An 18,606-nucleotide genomic window follows, 5' to 3' on the forward strand; every position below is an offset into this window, starting at 1 on the left:
TTGAATCAAAATAGCATTTAATCCTACTTTTATAATATAGGGGACAAACGCATGCGGCCCACCTGATGGTAAGTGATTACCGCCGCCCATAGACACCCGAAATATCAGAATAATTGCACGTGTGTTGCCAGCCTTTCAGGAAGGTATATGCTCTTTTCAAACGTTGACTAATATGGAAATTTATAAATATGTTTTTATTATTGGTTATTTATTAATCATGCTTAAATGGCTGAAAGAATTTGAATGAAATTTAGTATATGAGTAGGTTATATTTGTAGTATAGGTATCCTAAGGATAACTACATATACTAATTGAAGCAACCAAAGCTGCAGGAAACAGTGAATGATAAAAATGGTAACCCCAGACGCATTCACTATCGTTATACACTGGCAATACTAATGAAATTGGATAAGGCGAAGCTACCAGTATAATATTATATTATCTATGGCCAGGCAGAGACAAATAGACGTGTAAAAATAACAGAAATGAATAAATTGTAAAATTTATAAATCGAACAAGGTGGGCGCCCTCCACGTGGTGAGGTCGACGTAGGGTATGGCGTTGTAGTCGTCACAACTGTACTTGGGATTGAATGAGTTCTCCACTTCGAAGGCGCGCCGCTGCACGTAGTACACGCGGTCCGTGTTGTCGCAAATCAGCCGGGCCATCGACGCCTTCTTTATTTGCTGCAGTTGTTCTGGGAAATGAATAGATAGATAAATACTCTTGTTTCCTCCAAAATATTACAATAGTAAATATTATAATGTGTAGTTTGTATTATTCTTTGTGTATACATATCTTATGTGTTTATACAATATATGCAGATCGTATGACTGCTTATTTTTATTTTTAAAATAACACAATCTACATGAAAAGGTTTTGCTGGAAGAAATCTCTTATTAGAGATAAGCTCGCCTTTGTACATTATGTTTATAATGAATTGTGATTAACAGTATGTTTTGTGTATAATAAAGAATAAAAGAAAAATAAAAAAAGAATAGTAAAATTGTTATAAATATAAAAAATTACAAGAAATAATCACAATGAGAATTAATACTTTAATTGCCAAAAGTACCTACAAATACTCGCATAGGTGTATTTACGGGTAGGGAGGGGCGGACGGGGGCATAGTGTTAAAATTATTTTACTTTCTGGAGCTCTCATTTTTTTTTATATTTTTTATGTACATTCAGACATCGTCTAATTACAATTTTATTATCTTTATATATTAAGAAGTTATAAATAAGAAAGTAAGTTTGTTTAATGCCTTATAGTGCCATAACGGCTTGTCACCACACATACATACATATCTGTCATGCCTGTCTCCCATTCGGGTAGGCAGAGACAATAGAACGCCAAATGCTTCGATTTAAACAAACCTCTTTCGTTTCTTCCACATTCATCATTCGGCTTGCCACCAACCGCTGAGAAATTTGATATACATGTATTATATGAGATAGTGAAGGATGTAGGCTACTTTTATCCCTGTCACCAATCGCGGTCACGCGGACAAAGTCACGGTTAAAAGCTAACAGACTTAATTCTTGGTCTTGGTAGTTCGGTCCTGTCCTTGGTAACAATACTTTCACTGGGGGGAAAGGGATTGTTAGTAACGGGGTCAAATAGCCCTATTACTAGCAATATATCCTGTCAGGTCGACCTCCACGTGGTTCTCCCTGGAAACCATCGTGACTAATTCTAGTTTAATTCGTCAGGATGGGCTAACTGACCTACTTTCATCTTCATCTGTCATCCCTCACTGGTGCCCCGCCAGAGTATACCAATAGCGCAGACGGGGTTACCATACCATTATCACCCATTAAAAAAAATACTTTCACTAAATTATCAATTCGAAATTTTATTTTGGAGATAATAAAATGATAAGATTAGAAAATGGACGTTGAAATAAATCTTAATGTTTACCTGACGTGAACGAATGAGGCATCTCGGCGTTGTCGTAAAAAAATCTATCTCCTATCCTCGTCCTGTAAAACTGCTCCGCCACAATGCACTGGAACGTGTGGCCGAGCATCGAACCGTGGACGCTGCGCTCCATCGCGCCACCCACGAACAAATCCACATCGTCCACACTCTCATACATTTGTGCTAGGGCGTTTATACGCTAAACGAAAAGAAAATTATGTTTCAAACTACACCAATATAATATTCCATGTTTATACCTGCCAGTGGGTAACTGTCGCATTCAGGGGTTAAGGGATTGTTAGTAATGGAGACTGAGAATCCCATTGCTAGCAATATACCCATCTAGGTCGACCTCCTCGCGGTTCCCCCTGGAAACTATCATGGTTAATTCCTGATGAATTCATCATGATGGTCTAACTGGCCTGTTTTCATTCTCATCTATCACCCTTCACTGGTGCTCCGCCAACGTTACCCCTTTAGCGCAGGCGGGGTTAACATACCATTTTCACCCACCAAAAAAAAACTCTCATTCAAATTGTGATCAATTCTAAATCATCTAAAATAGAAGTCAAATGGGCATTACGTAACAATATACCCCTTAAAAATGACACACGTTATACCGCTCGGAGTGGGGATGAGGAAAAAACATTAGTAACAGTCCTCATTGCTAGTAATATACCCTATCATGTCGACCTCCACGTGGTTCCCGCTGGAAATCACCGTGGTTAATTCTGAATTCATCATGATGGGCTTACAAATCTGTTTGCATCCTCTCCTATTCGCCCTCATTGGTGCCCCACCAGCGTATATCGATAGCGCAGGCGGGGCTACAAAAAAAAACATGACCAATTAAAAAAACATGTTGCGGTATACAAAGTGTCATGCTAAATTTCTGATAAATTTGTCACGACGCACTAACTGATCTAACTTGAACCTCGCCTATCATTTCTCACTGACATCCCGCTAGTGCCGAGGTGACTTTCAAAATAGAAATACCCACAATACGAAAGGTAAAAATACTTACATCTTGTGATATTTCACCGGAAAAATCTTGAAAAGTCGTCGCCTTTGTCAAACCACATATTTCTCTGCAACCATATTATTATTGTAATAGCCGTTAATTGCCCACTGCTGAACATAGACTTCCTCCATAAAGAGGGGTTTAGCCAGTAATCGCCACGCTTGGAGGCGGGTTAGCAACCGCAGTTAAGCTTTGGTGATGTTTTAAGAGAGATGTTGCTGCCGTTCATAGAGTTCCCCTAATCACCTCTTACTACACCCACGGGAATGGAAGGTGTGGCTTATTCTATGCCAGGATCACATGGCAACCTTATATTACAAGTATAACCATAATTTTCTAAGTACCTCCATATTATTAAAAAATAAAACACAAGTATTATGACACATTAAAATCGGACCACAATCAGCAAAGATATCGAGCATTAAAAGAGCGTCTTAACAAAAGGAGATGGGGTAAAGGGATTGTTAATAATGGACTCTAACAGCGCCAATTTAAGAAATTGGAAACTGTCATGCTTAATTCTTATGGAAATCGTCACGATGGGGTAACTGACGTGCTTTCATCCTTTACCCATTATCTCTCACTGGTGCCTCGGCAGCGTATACCGATTACGCATAGTGATCAATCCATTCTCACCCATTAAAAAAAAAACACCAAAGAGACATTTTGTAAAAAAGTCGTCTGCATCAGTACCCATGTCCCACTCGTATTTCTGTCGAGAAGCAGCTGTGTTTGTATGACTATGTTACAATTTAAAGGGTCATATATGGCAGTAAAGTTACAGGACACAGAGGCATAACATCTTAAAAGATAAATGGACTATTATGTGTATTTTGTTATATTAATGGCAATAATTTCCATTACGTAACTTCACCTGTAGTCATTATAAGAAGCGATACCGTGATCCCTCCCCCTCTGGATGTCCATAGCGATGAGATCCAGTCCCCAATGGTTGCGAGATTTGAACAAATGGTTGGTGATTTCCTCCGTGCAGAAGGGATCAGCCTCGTTGCAAGGCTGCGCGATGATCCCACGTACTACGTCGTCGAACGACTCCGAAGAATATTCTAGAAGACTCGGGTTAAAGTAGTGATCGCTTAATCTGTAATCATGGATTTTAGGACAAATAAAATTCTTGATATGCCTAATATTATAACACACACGGTTGCAAATGGTAGGCGTTTATTTGATTTTCATATAGAAAAACACGGGACTGCTACACAGAAGTTCAGAAGAAGCTGTTTAAATTACAGAGCAGTATGTTTAACTTTAATTTTAATAGTGAAGAAAAGAATGCCAGTGCCTTTGACCTGTAATCTTCTGTAATTACAACTTCTAAGCGAAAATCTCCGTTATTCTTTGCCTACCATTACCCAGCGGCCCAATTTTAGACGACGAAAAAAGTCTTTTTCTTACGCCACCTATAACCTCAACGCCACATTTGAATTTCGAAGTCCCTCTCAAGTCATAATGCCACCGAGCGCTACCCTCTTAAGGCCGTTACTGTCAGTAAGCATAACAATACTCACTTATACAAGTACGCTGCATGGTAGCTCCACGGGCAGGTCATAATAGAGTCCGGTATGACGGAGTGGAGGAACCTGAAGGCGCCCGCTCCGAAGCCGTTGATGACGCCAGCGTTAACGTCTTCGTTATAATCGTGGCTGTAGAGAGTAGACGGTGAGATCCTGTAGTAGCGGTAGTAGCTCTCACCTGAATAAGACATTTTAACCGAAATAGCATAAAAACAATTTAAAAAGGAGTCTTAACAAAATACCGACAATAAAATGCGGGCTTGATAGACTGCAACACCTTTAGACTATTAGTGTAAATACAAAATAAAGAAGAATCATAACACCTGAATACTGGGGGGGAGGGATTGTTAATAATGAAGATTAGTAGTTCCATTGCTAGCAATACACCCTGTCAGTCCACCTCCTCGCGGTGCTCACTGGAAACCATCTTGACTTATTCTAAATGAATTCACTAATTGACCTGTCTTTTCATTCTCACCTATTATCCCCTCAGTGATGCTCCACCGGTGTATACCTTTTGCGCAGGCGCAGTTACCATTCCATTATCATCCATTTAAAAAAATCTTAGTACTTCAAAGTCGCAATGTATAAAATGCCTACCATGGCGTGACAGTGTTAGTTGTTAATGTCATATGCACAGGCAATGATTAACACTTTCTGTCTATCGTGCCTACAGCTTCTTTGCCATTTCGAATAAAAAAAGGCAATAAATATTTAACTAAACGCATTTTCTACTTCTTTTGAAGATGACGAACGATACTATCCGCAACTTCTGCAAGCATAGTTCCTCATAAATACATACACTCACTACATCCATAAAAGGTACTACAGTGATACCAAAATCAAATGATCTTACCAAAATTAAGAGGTAACCACTCCTGATAAGTTATATGCTGTATCTCAGCTATAACGATCTTCCGCGCCTCCTGATAGATCTTCTCGTCTGGCCACAGTGGATTCAGGGAGGCTAGAATGTCAGCTACACGATTATGCTCCCGCAGAAGGAGCGTCTGGAGGAGTGCTAGAGTAGGAGTTTGGTTTATTCTCACGTCACCTAGAATGGACAATTTTTTTTTATACCACTGAGGTGCAAAACAAGCATACGGTCCAACTGATGGTAAGCGGTTACCGTAGCCTATAAACACCTGCAATACCAGGGATATTACGCGCGCGTTGCCGACCCTGAAGAAACCTCTTTAAAAGGGGTTCTACAAAAGGGGAGCCTTTTGAAGAACCTCATGCTTTAGTCTCTTGAGAAAACCTCGGCAGGGAACCAATTTATATACGTAGAGGAAAATTAAGAGTATAATTTACTAGCTATATTTCCTGCTGCTTTGCCTGCATGATTTATGACGATATCCTCATTTCAGCTGTTAACTGTCCACTGCTTAACATAAGTCTCCCCCCTGGGGTGGGGGGGGGGGTTGTCAGTAGTTGCTACGCTTGGCAGGTGGATTGGTGGACTAACCGCAGTTAGGCTTTGGAGATGTTTTAAGAGGGACGCTGCCACTCATCCCGCGCTGTTCCTTAAACCCATTACGGGGGGAAAGGGATTGTTGTTAATGGAAATTTACCAGCTCCATTACATTAAAAACCATTGTACTTAATTCTTGTGGAATTTATCACGATGAGTCAACTGTCCTGTTTTCATCATCACCTAACATCCCTCACTCGTGCCCTGCCAGCGAATAGAGCAGATAGGGTTACCATTTCATTACCATCTCATAAAAAAACAGCCCCATTACTAGCAATACACCTGTCAGATAGACGTGGTCCCACCTGGAAACTTATCGTTGTTAATACCAGGTGAATTTGTCACGATGGGTCCATCTAGCCGACCATCTAGTCCATCTAGTCAACTGGCCTAGTTTCCAGGATTATAGGAAATCACTCCATTCCAACTCATAAAAAAACTTAGACAGTATCCTTGGCACATTGCAACCTGAACCTCCAGGAAGAACTAGATAAGATTCCTGCCAAGCAAGTATTATTAATAGATTGGCCAAGTAAGATAAAGTAAATAACGTTCCTTACCTGCCAGGTAACAAGGTTCGGTTGTATTCCTCAGGTCACATACAGCTGACTTATTATCCACAGACGGCAAGAATCCCCGCTTGCAGTTCTCCCTCGTCTCCTGGCGTAGTCTGCCGCCGGACTTGCTTCGTAGCCGCGATGCTAACTTCTTATCCGAACCATAAATGGGAGAGCCGTCTAAATAACTCGTTACTGTGTTCATCTAAAAATATATAAAAAAAGATATTTATTTATAGAGTAAGAGACAGGAGAAGAACCTGAAAATGATAATGATTGCCGGTGAATTCTTTAAGATAAGTCAACTGACCTGATTTCATCCTCACCTATCAGTCCACACAAGTACCATGTCAGCGTACCATACTAATAGCGCATTTGAGATGACCGTTAATACATTTTATCCATTAAAAAATCACAGTTGTAAAGATTGAACCACAATCATGGTCATTTTTTTTATACAACTTAGAATGGCAAACAAGCTGACGGCCCACCTGATGGAAAGTGGTAACCGTCGCCTATAGACATGGACATAACAGAGTATACTGTTTCGCCCATGATACCCCCATGCGTTGCCATTCCTGAGGACTTAGGTGTTATTCCTCTGTACACAGTATTCACGCCATATCCCACCCTTTAAACCGAAACACAGCCATGCAAACACAACTGCTTCACGGTAGAAACACGAATGGGACAGAGGTGCCCAAGCAATTGACTTTTGTACAAAGTCTCCCTCTGGTAACATATAAAATTACCTGTTCCGCGTATCCCAAACTACAATCGTCCCTTGGCGTAGTGACGCTTCTGACTAGATTTAGACATTTTATTCCGTGGTAACGGTGAAAGGGGTCATCCTCGGGAACGGAAATCGGTATACAATTGTCATTTTGCCACTCAGAGTGAAGTACTTCAACGCCTTCGCCGAGACAGCACTGGATACCACCTTCATCTGATAAAATGTAAATCATTAAGTGACCGGAATGAACTCAGACGATCATTATAGTACGAAAACTCGACAGTAACCCCCTTATTTATATACATATATTCTTTATTGCACTTGTAAATTACATTGTTAATGCATTTATAAATATTGTGAGCAAGGGTGGACTTATCTCTGATAGAGATCTTTTCCAGTCAACCCAATGCAATTAGAAAGCATGTCGTTAGCGGGTAGCTGAAGTGCTACGACTATTAATATTTAGAATACATAAACATATATACAGTTAAATAAAATATTAAGATACATAATAAAATATTACATAAATACATATACTATAAATAAATATAATACCTACCTACTTATACAATGGATGTTAAAATAAATTAATACACTACCTACAATAGAAATTTAGTTGAATGATTTTAAGGTTTGACAGTTCAATTAGTAAAATAAAAAATTAAGATTATGACTCAAGGAAAAGAAAATGTAATTTCAACCTTTCATTATTTCTTCATAAGAACTAAAACCTGTTTTAACTATAAAAGTGTTTTGTCACTATATTTCAAATTGTAAACTTTATAAATAATTGTAATTTATGATTTCTGTTTGACATTGTAAAAACATAACATGATTTATTATTAATAAGTGTAATTTAAATTACAATAACTTTGTTAATATTAAATGTTAATATTATAACTGTATTATTTTAATATTTCTAGTAATAAAAGCCTAACTGCGATTGCCAACCTGCTTGCCAGGGGGGAAAGGGATTGGTGAATAGTGATGGAGATAGAACCCCATTGCTAGCAATATACCCAACCAGGTCGAACTCCTCGCGGTTCCCCCTGGAAACTATCATGGTTGATTTCTGATGAATTCATCATGATGGGCTAACTGGCCCGTTTTCATTCTCATCTATCTCCCTTCACTGGTGCTCCGCCAGCGCAGGCGGGGTTACCATACCAATTTCACCCATAAAAAAAGGAAAGGCTTATAGGGAAGGCTTATGTTCAGTAGTGGACAGTTAACGGCAGAAATAAAAAAAGAAATAATAAATTTTTGTAATTGTAAAAAAAACATTTACACATCTATGTAATGTAATAGTAAATATTGCTGAACAATTGTAATTAATTTAAAAATCTACTACTGGCAATCACCAATATTTATAAATACTATTCACTACTTTCTATGCCACTGCGTTAGGTTGACTGGAAGAGATCTCTTTTAGAGATAAGTTCGCCTTTGCTAACATTGTTATTAACTTATTGTTGTTAATGTATGTTTTAGTGCAATAAAGAATATATATATATATATAATAATAAATATCCATGCATTCAATATCATCGTGCCTCCGATCAAACTGTTTATAACTACTCCTCTCCATCCAAAGGTTGCCTGGAAGAGATCGCTTTTAGCGATAAGGTCGCCTATTGTTTTCTCAGTGTGAACATTTCTTGTAATTGTTAGAATCTATTTGTAATAGTTTGTAATCTTTTGGAGGAAACAATAAAGAGTATCTATCTATCATAATATGTTTCCCAATAATATATTTATTAAATTGTGCCAACTCACCCGTAGCTTCCATGACCTGCAGCATCAGGTCGTGGGTGATGAACTGGCCCCATTGCATGTTCATGTAATTGAAGACGCGGCTGGCAATCTGTTGGTCGGAGAACATCTGCGTGGAGAGCACTCGAGGGTTTGGAAGAGGACGACCGCTCTTTGCTACTGGCATGGTATATATTCCTGTTTAAAAAAAAATTGTGACAAATTCAAATTGACTTCTGTCAGAATGGAATTTTTGTGGCGCTGGTTCATTAAAAATAATCGACTTCAATTGTGACCAAACCAGTTGTTTTGGTCTAAAAAATAAAGTACTGTACCGATTTTGATAAAATTTCTATGGAATCAATCTATATTAATAAGTATATCCTTTCAGTAAAAAAAAGTATTTCGCAAATTGGTTTATAATAGACGAAGTTATGAGGTAACAAACATGAAAAATACAACCGAATTCAGAACTCCCTTCTTTTTTAAATTGGTTGAAAAAGCTGTTCGACTATTTGCTAAGCCGATTTTAATCAAATTTACAAACTGGTGTTACAGGTTACGGATGAAATTCTTTTTTAAAATATTTAATTGCTAAATAACTTAGATTTCAATGATAATATTACATTATCCTGGCGGTGCGTATAATATTACCCATAAGGTTTTTTTGTACCATTTTGATACGGAACCCTAAAAAAATTAACAATGTCATCATTAAATGATTAGATAAGTACTATTCATGATTCTAATACAATTAGATAACCAGCAATTAAGTTGATACAATATGGCAGTTCATCTCCTTATCTGAAACTCATTGTTCAATGCTATAAAAATAAAAAAAAACATTGAACACTAATACATTCATTCTATAACTCAGATAGCGGCTTATCTGTAATGTAATATATTGTATCTAATTTAAAAGTAATTCTTCTTTTTCTTTCTAATAGCAATCAGCACACAATTTTAACTATCTGAATATATACCAACATTATGAACAAACTGAATTTACGTTTATTCAAAAAAAAAAATATCGAGTTGTTTGCTGATTGTTTGCGATAAACATTCCAAATTTGAACAAAGAAAAATTATAACATAGAAAACTATTCCAAATTTAAACAAAGCATCATAGCTGCACGGAATGATATTCCAAATTTAAACGAATAATTATGAAAAATATAGATTAAGGATAGTATTCATTCCTGGCGTTCTCTTTCTACGTGAAAAAAAATAACAATTTATAGTGTTTTATTCTTATCTCAGCTCATAGGACGCACCATCCGCATACCGTGGGGTGGCTATCCTTGTAAAGGGTGCTCCGCTCCGGCCCCACGCCGGCCGCCGCTGGTTGTTGCATGTGCCATCTATGCTGCGGTACTTCGAGTTGTGACAGGTAATGTGAACGGGCTTGCAGGAGGAACCGTCCTGGATCCTGATAACTTGATGCTCGAGGAACGACAGGAAGGTGTTAGGAGTCGCACCTGAACTGTGAAAAAGATTTGTTTTGTTCGTTTTTATCGTGATGTCGTATGTTAGTATGGGTGAAGAAAAAAAATACTTTTTGTCTCCTAAAGAAGTATGAGAGAAGGAAAACTCAAAACAAAACTCTATACAGATATACTTGATGTATGTTCTTAGTACTTAATAGCTTAACTTGCCATGGATGACAGCTTTACATGCCAAAGCGATAATCATTTTTATTTAAAAATTATAATTATTAAGAAATATGAAATTGAATAATTCAAAGGTTTATTGCTTTAAACTGAGGTGTTACCATCATCTTAATTCTGCAAACTGTATTAACTTTTTTTCTTAATCTATGTATATAAAAATTAATGCCACTTTCCGTTGTAATTTTATAACTCAAGAATGGGCTCACCTATCCAAACCAAATGTTTAGACTTTGTTCGGACTATTTAGTAGATGGTTTATGTGAAGTTTGCACAAAATCGGTCCAGCGGTTCTTCATTTATCACATTTTTTGTAACAGTAATTAATAAATAGCAAATCATTTTGTTAATGGTGATTTTTGTTTCAAATTCAAACTTTTTTTAAGATGGGGATTGTGCTGTCAAATTGAAACTTTTTTTCAGTGTTGACAATATAAGTATGTTGTTATGTCATTCATGCGGTAATTTAAGATTTTTTTTTTTATTATTTCACTTTATACGTAGCGAAGCACGTACCGGGCCGCTAGTAAAGTATATGAATAAACATACATTTTCACTGCATTGCAATAAACACAATGGGATCGATTCTGAGACGCCATTCTCCATTCCAACCTATCTCTATAATTAACATTTCAATTTGATATCATATCGAAATCTTTATTGTTAAGACCAATATGAACTAATTTTCTAATAGTTTTACGTCAAAATTATTATAATTTTAGTTTATGGTGGTCTCTACAAGCATGGGCAGCAGCGTCCCTCTTAAAATATCTCTAAAAGCCTAACTACGATTGCCAACCCGCCTACCAAGCGTGGCACCTACAGGCAAAACTCTCCTTATGGGGAAGGCTTATGTCCAGCAGTGGACAGTTAACGGCTGAAATAATAATAAAAAAACTCTCCCATGGACTACTATAAGGAACGGTCCGAGCCACCTGCATCCATTGACTCCCTGCAACGCATTCGTGGTCGTCACTCCATCTAGTGGCTCCATAAATTAGCAATTCTTTTTAAAAATTATCAAATGTAATATTTAAATAAAATTTAAATTATCTTTATTCAAATAGCACTAATACAAGCACTTTTAAAACGTCATTTGTTCTTAATCTGCTGCGGAGTTCGGAAGGTTATTATCTGTTGAGAAGAGCCCGCAGGAAACTCAACATTTACTCTTTTAAATCATTGTTAACATATAAGTTTACATATATTCACTTAAATGTACTTTGTCTGAAATTACAAGGTCACTAAAAAGCCCGTACATGATCGATTAACACCATGCACGTTTGTCATTCAAGTGACCGTTTAGTGTGTGATAGGCTTTGTTCAATAAGTGTTTTTAATAACTGTTTTAAACTTATTAAAAGGCAGATCCAAAATATCCTTAGGTATGTTATGTCTATTTCTATAAAAGACCTATTTTTTTTTATGGGTAAAAATGGTAGGGTAACCCCGCCTGCGGTAACGGGATACGCTGGCGGAGCACCAGTGAAGGATGATCAATGAGAATGAAAACAGGCCAGTTAGCCCATCATGATAAATTCATCAGGAATTAACCATGATAGTTTCCAGGGAGAAACACGAGGAGCTCGACCTGGTTGGGTATATTGCTAGCAATGGGATTCTCAGTCTCCATTACTAACAATCCCTTTCCCCCCTATAAAAGACCTATTAACTTTTTCTGAACGATACATCGGAATAGCAAGTTTGTATTTGTATCTAGTGTTATGATTATTGAGCTCGCTGTTGTTAGATTAAGAGGTAAGTTTACCCTAGTACTAACCTGGCTATTCTCATTTGCATCAGCTTAGTAGCTGCGAGTATCTCCTGGGACGCTGCCGAGGCCTTTTTCACATCAGTAGGCAGTGACGGCGGGAAGAAATGCATGAGACCTGGCGGGTACACGTCTAGGGTGATACCGCTGTTAACCAGCTGGTTGCCTCGTTTGGTTTTCTGCCGGGAGATTTCACGGCCACATCGAACGCATTCCGATAGTAGATCCGATGTTATTGGCCCGTCTTCTACAATGCAAATGAGATATTTGTCACTAACTGGTCATAATCTAAATCCGTACAGGACCGTAGCTAGATCCAAGTTTAAGGCAGGGCAAAAGAACTTTTTGGTAGGGCATAAGCCATAATGAAATAACTTCCAAAAAGCGCCTTTCATTTTAAGGTAGGGCATTGCCCTTCAATGCCCCCACCCCTAGCTACGGCCATAGATCCATAACAGCATATAGTATTTAAAAACTTTTATTTGAAATAACACTCTTTTATAGTTTAGGCTAGCATAGCCTGCTTGCCATCAACAGAGAATTTTTCCTCTAGCGCTGAACCTCTAGCGGTTTCAATATTTTCTCCCGCGAACACTCAATATGATACCTGCAGCCACTTACTATCATCGTACGGCTCGCCATCGACAGGGAGTTCACCCTCATACCTTACAGCATAAATGTTCGCGTACAAAGCGGTTTCAGAGATGTTTTCTCCCACGAACACTCAGATTATGGAATGAACTCCCTGCCGAGATTTTTCCAAGAGACTACAGCATGGGGTTCTTCAAAAGGGGGGTAAAGAGGTTTCTTCAGGGTCGGCAACGGGCGCGTAATACCTCTGATATTACAGGCGTTCATAGGCTACGGTAACCGCACCTCAGTGGTAAAAAAAAACTCATACTGTAGAATGAGCGCCCCGCCGAGAGATTTCCTACACTACAGTATGGGGTTCTTAAAAAAAAATGTATTTTTAAATTTCTTTAGGGTCAACAACGTGCACGTGACACTAGTAGTGTTGCAGGCGTCCATAGGCTGTAGTAACCGTTTACCATCTGACAGGCAGTATGCTTGTTTGCCACCGTCGTGATATAAAAAAAAAGTATTAATCCTGTTCTTTAAACATATTAATTTTTATCACATACACAAACATATTTTTCTCTGGATCTTTATTAATTTGATTCATTAAATAATTATATTATTAAAATATATAATAATTATATAATTATATTAAATATTATATACGTATTTAATAAAAAGTCCCCTAAATGATGTTAGTGCCATATAATCAAGTTTCACGAATATTTTTTTTTTGTCTATAATAATGTGACAGCAATTTATGTACAACTATGAATAATATGTATGATAAAAACAACTTACCTATTGTATTTGATTTAAAAATATCCTTAATTATCGAAGTAGTCTCAGCTAAAAGCGGACACAGGGCTGGTAAAATATCCTCAGTGAGAAAATCCAATCCCGAATTATAGCAACCACTAACAAACACTAATAAAAAAAGTAATAACAACGTTATACGCAAAATAGTATTTTTTCCACATATAAAAATGTACATGCCCATATTAATTTACACTTTTTCACCTTGGCCTATGGTACATTTAAAAAAAATTACACCTCACATTTTTTAATCAACTAATGGCTTTTAGGAACATTATTTTTCATTATCACTGGCCAGTTAAATAATTAAAAATTAATTATAGTCTGTGATTTACGTGTTATTAGATACACTGCTAAACAATATGGTTATATTTTAATATCACAAAAGTCTCGATCTAATCGCGTCACGTACAGGTTACAAAAATCAAGTGTTTTACCGTCTCCGTTGTTATAGAATAATTGTTCTTAAATTAAAATAACTTATAGTATATTATTGTTTGAATACTCAATTTAAAAATTTCACAACGCCAATGAAGAATTGCGCGAGCTTATAATTGCTTATACAAAAGGATAGAGCATGTTTTGTAGTATTATTTACATAATAGTATTTTTTTATCTAGGTATAAAATGTTGCATTATTTCTTATTTAACTAAACAAAAATAACAGTAGATAAGGTTATCAGTTGCGATTCGATATTATGTAGATATATATAGAAACCATCATATTTAAAAATTCAATAATAAACATAAATACCTAAAATATATTTTATCTCATTATAAATATGTAAACGAAACGGATCAAACTAGATTATCATCATATCATCATCATCATCATGATTTTTTTTACTATTCATCTTTGCGTTTTTAATGTTTTTTTTTAATAATTATTTATTCTGTTATTGTATTAATAGTTATTAATTAAATAAATTATATTTGATATTTACTGAATTTTATTTATATTTATTTTGTTAAATGTCAAGTTTACTCATCTCACCAAACGTAAAGTTTTTTTTTTTTTTTAAATATAGAATAGGATTTTTAATTTTTTTTTTTTTTTGCAACTTAAAATGTGCTATAAACGTGCAAACGGTCCACCTAATGGGAAGCGGTAACCGTCACCTATAAAAATGAGCAGTACTAGTAAAATAATTTGCCTATATGGATCTGAGGTATCTCTTCATTTTGGAATAGGGGTTTCGCCCAAAATAGTATGAGAATTTATGGCCTTGGTCACAAATAATCTTGGTCTAGAGAGAGCAATGCGATGCATATTTTTATAACTAACAATTAGTTCGGGACCTTAGAATATATAGATAGAGTATTTGCATACAAATGCTTCGAGAAAAGCGGGTCAACTTTTTCATACAATTTTGCATGATAAATAGTTATGCGTGATTTTTTTTATACAACTTAGAATGGCAAACAAGCTGACGGCCCACCTGATGGAAAGTGGTAACCGTCGCCTGTAGACATTAGCAGTACCATGTACATAACAGAGTATACTGTTTCGCCCATGATACCCCCCATGCGTTGCCATTCCTTTATAAGTTCTATATTTATTTTGTCTTATAAATTCTGCATCTTTTTAATGCGTAAACACTCATCTTATTTATTAAATAATACGTTATAATACATTTTATGCGTGAATATATAGAATACTGATAAAAAAACGAGTCAGCTAATTTGACAAATAGCTGACAAAAATTTACCCGTTTTTGAGACTCGATGCTCTAACTATACAATCTAAGTTCGGAACATACCAAAGGCGTTGGCTCACTGGCTGTATAAGATGCATAGCTCATTACAATAAGCAACTGCATATACTTGTGAATCTGCATATTTTCATTGTTGTAGATGGCGCATAAGCATAGATTATCTAACTGCAACGTTAAATGTAGAATGTTATTTCCGGCAATTCCATTCCTACATTAAATGTTCTTTCACAAATATTGACACTGCACAATCTTTATATCTCTCATTATAAACACAATGAAACTGTTACTAGGCCATGACTCATCATTTGTGATATTTTTTTATGCAACTTATAATGGCAAACAAGCTGACGGCTCACCTGATGGACGGTGGTAACCGTCACCTATAGGGTTTGTTAGCAATGGAGTTTGACAACCACATTGCTACCAATACGCCCTATTAGGTCTACCTCCACGTGGTTCCCCCTGGCAACCACCGTGAACAATTCTTGTTGAATTCGTCACGATGGGCTAACTGACCTACTTCATCCTCACCTATCATCCTTCACTGGTGCCCCGTCGGTGTATACCGATAGCGCAGGTGGGGTTACCATTTCATTATCACTCATTAAAAAAAAACCGTCACCTATAGACATGAGCAGTATCATGGACATAACAGAGTATACTATTTCGCCCATGATACCACCCATGCATTGCCATTCCTGAGGACTCAGGTATTATTCGTCTGTACCCCGTAAATTCTCTGCCATATCCCACCATTCAAACCGAAACACAGCTATGCAAATACAACTGCTTCACGGTCGAAACACGAATGGGACAGAAGTGCCCAAACAAACGACTTTTGTACAAAATCTCCCTTTGGTAAAAACATAGATATATGCAGGAATCTCAACGCTTTAAACTGTTAAGTCAAATTTAAGGCCACAAATTGACATGGAAATTATCTGTATTATATACAAATACGACATCTACTTATTTAAATATGTGTGTGCCTATGTAGGAACAGAAAGATTGCTTATCTCACTAACGCATGGAATATAATATAATTGATTTATTTATTTATTATAATGCATTCGTGTACATAATATAGATTTGTTACAATGTTGAGTAAGTACACGAACCCTGTTTGGGTGTAACAAAGTTATATTGATAAGTAGCTAATACACGTGCATTAATGTCAATTTAGATGTCAGATTATATTTAATTATCTCACATATAATTGTTCGTTTTTAAATAGATTTTTCATGCAATAATTTCGATTTATATTAAAGAAATAAACAACAATTTATAATCACTACATAGTTTAAAACAAAGTCGCTTTCTCTGTCCCTTTGTATGCTTAAATCTTTAAAACTACGCAACGAATTTTGATGCGGTTTTTTAATAGATATAATGATTCAAGAGAAAGATTTATATGTATAATACATGCATAATATTGTAGAGAAACACTGATAAATTTAGAGATTTCTAATGTGTTGTCGTAAATAAAAGTATTTTTTGCGCTTACATTGCAAACGCTGGCTGAACCCCACGAAATAAATCAAAATAATGTATTACAAGGTGTACAATACACCTTAAAAAGGTCAACAATAAAGTCCGCAATGGTATATGTCTATCTCTTAAGAATAACCCACAACAGCGTATACATTTTTTATCCTTTACATTTTACGGGAAAAGTGGCTTATTTACGAAGTGATTTTAAGCAATACAGCATTAGTTTTAATCCAATTAAGTACCTTAAATATATTGTCCATTTAATATAGATCAATACGACCCTTTACAGAATGTAATTTTAATGAATATTTCCGAAGATATTACAGATTTAGAATGCAGGGACATATCGGTACGGCGGTACCGGCCCGGCCGGCGGCGCGTGCCTATAGCACTATATTATGTTTGTCTAATTGTCTAATGACAAAAAAGCTGTAATCGTTGTTTATAAGAACGTTCTGTAGTAGATAGGTATATTTAGTATCAGCATTACACCCGTGCGAAGCCGGGGCGGGTCGCTAGTATGATATAAAAATGAAGTGAAGTCAGTTTAGTTATTTAAATATATAATATTTCTGTCAATTTGATTAATTATTTGCAAGTCATGTATGATTCGAACCGTGGCATGGCGCACTTCTCCATTTCAACTGGCTAAAAAAATTTACATCAATAAACTTAGATAAAGTAACAAAGAACTCGCTGCATCTCTGTAGTACTTACCTAAACATGTACGTATTTACATATCATCATCGTCATGTCAGCCTTTAACTGTCTACTGCTGAACATAAACCTCCCCCTTGGAGGGTTTTGCCAGTAGTTGCCACGCTTGGCAAACGGATTGGCAACCGCAGTTAGGCTTTAGAGATGTTTTAAGAGGGACGCTGCTGCCCATCCCTCACTCTCCCTTAGTCGCCTATTACTACACCCACGGGAAAAGAAGGGCTGGCCTATTCTATGCTGGGACCACATGGTCAGTATGTACATATATTTAAAAATAAAACTATGCAACTACAAAACTAGTTAGTATACATAATCGCACCAAGTAGATACCTTACCATACGATCAATTTGTGAAATATAAATAACTAGTTCTCCCATGAACACTCAGGTTATGGAATGAGCTTTCTGCCGAAGTTTTCCCAAGAGACTACAGCATGGGGTTCTTCAAAAGGAGGGTAAAGAGGTTTCTTCAGGTTCGGCAACGCACGCCTAATACCCCTGGTATCGCAGGTGTTTATAGGCTACAGTAACCACTTACCATCAAGTGGGCCCTATGCTCGTTTGTCTCTTCAGTGGTATAAAAAAAAACAGTTTTACAAGATTTATTTATTTTAACTATTATTACTTTTAGATGTTACCTTCCATTAAATAAATAAATTACAATAAATTTAAATTATAGTGGTTCATTATTAAATACAATGTAGGCAAGTATTTCACAAGTTTTTCATTTGAGTATTTTATCTAATCATAGACCTTATCTTACATAGATAGAGCATCGAGCCTGAAAAACGGGTCGACGTTTTGTCAGCTAATTGTCAAATTAGCTGACTCGTTTTTTTTTTATTACTGTTCTATATAC

The 18,606-nt window shown here is 36.5% G+C and overlaps 1 protein-coding gene across 1 annotated transcript; it reads right to left on the minus strand.

Annotated features, from left to right (window-relative positions):
* Window positions 1–129: 129 nt before the first annotated feature.
* On the minus strand, window positions 130–14,604 carry LOC113522396 (peroxidase-like). The gene is made up of 12 exons (XM_031908001.2): window positions 13,811–14,604; window positions 12,443–12,680; window positions 10,270–10,478; window positions 9,020–9,193; window positions 7,263–7,456; window positions 6,514–6,715; window positions 5,336–5,533; window positions 4,474–4,657; window positions 3,819–4,046; window positions 2,948–3,011; window positions 1,924–2,122; window positions 130–697 (listed from the first exon to the last, which is right to left on the minus strand). The coding sequence occupies exons 1-12, from the start codon at window positions 14,007–14,009 to the stop codon at window positions 504–506; spliced, it is 2,283 nt and encodes a 760-aa protein (XP_031763861.2). The 5' UTR covers window positions 14,010–14,604; the 3' UTR covers window positions 130–503.
* Between the last annotated feature and the right edge of the window lie 4,002 nt (window positions 14,605–18,606).

Source organism: Galleria mellonella, unplaced genomic scaffold (genome assembly GCF_026898425.1).
Source record: "Galleria mellonella isolate WM207_F2 unplaced genomic scaffold, CSIRO_AGI_GalMel_v1 utg159, whole genome shotgun sequence".
NCBI lineage: Eukaryota > Metazoa > Arthropoda > Insecta > Lepidoptera > Pyralidae > Galleria > Galleria mellonella.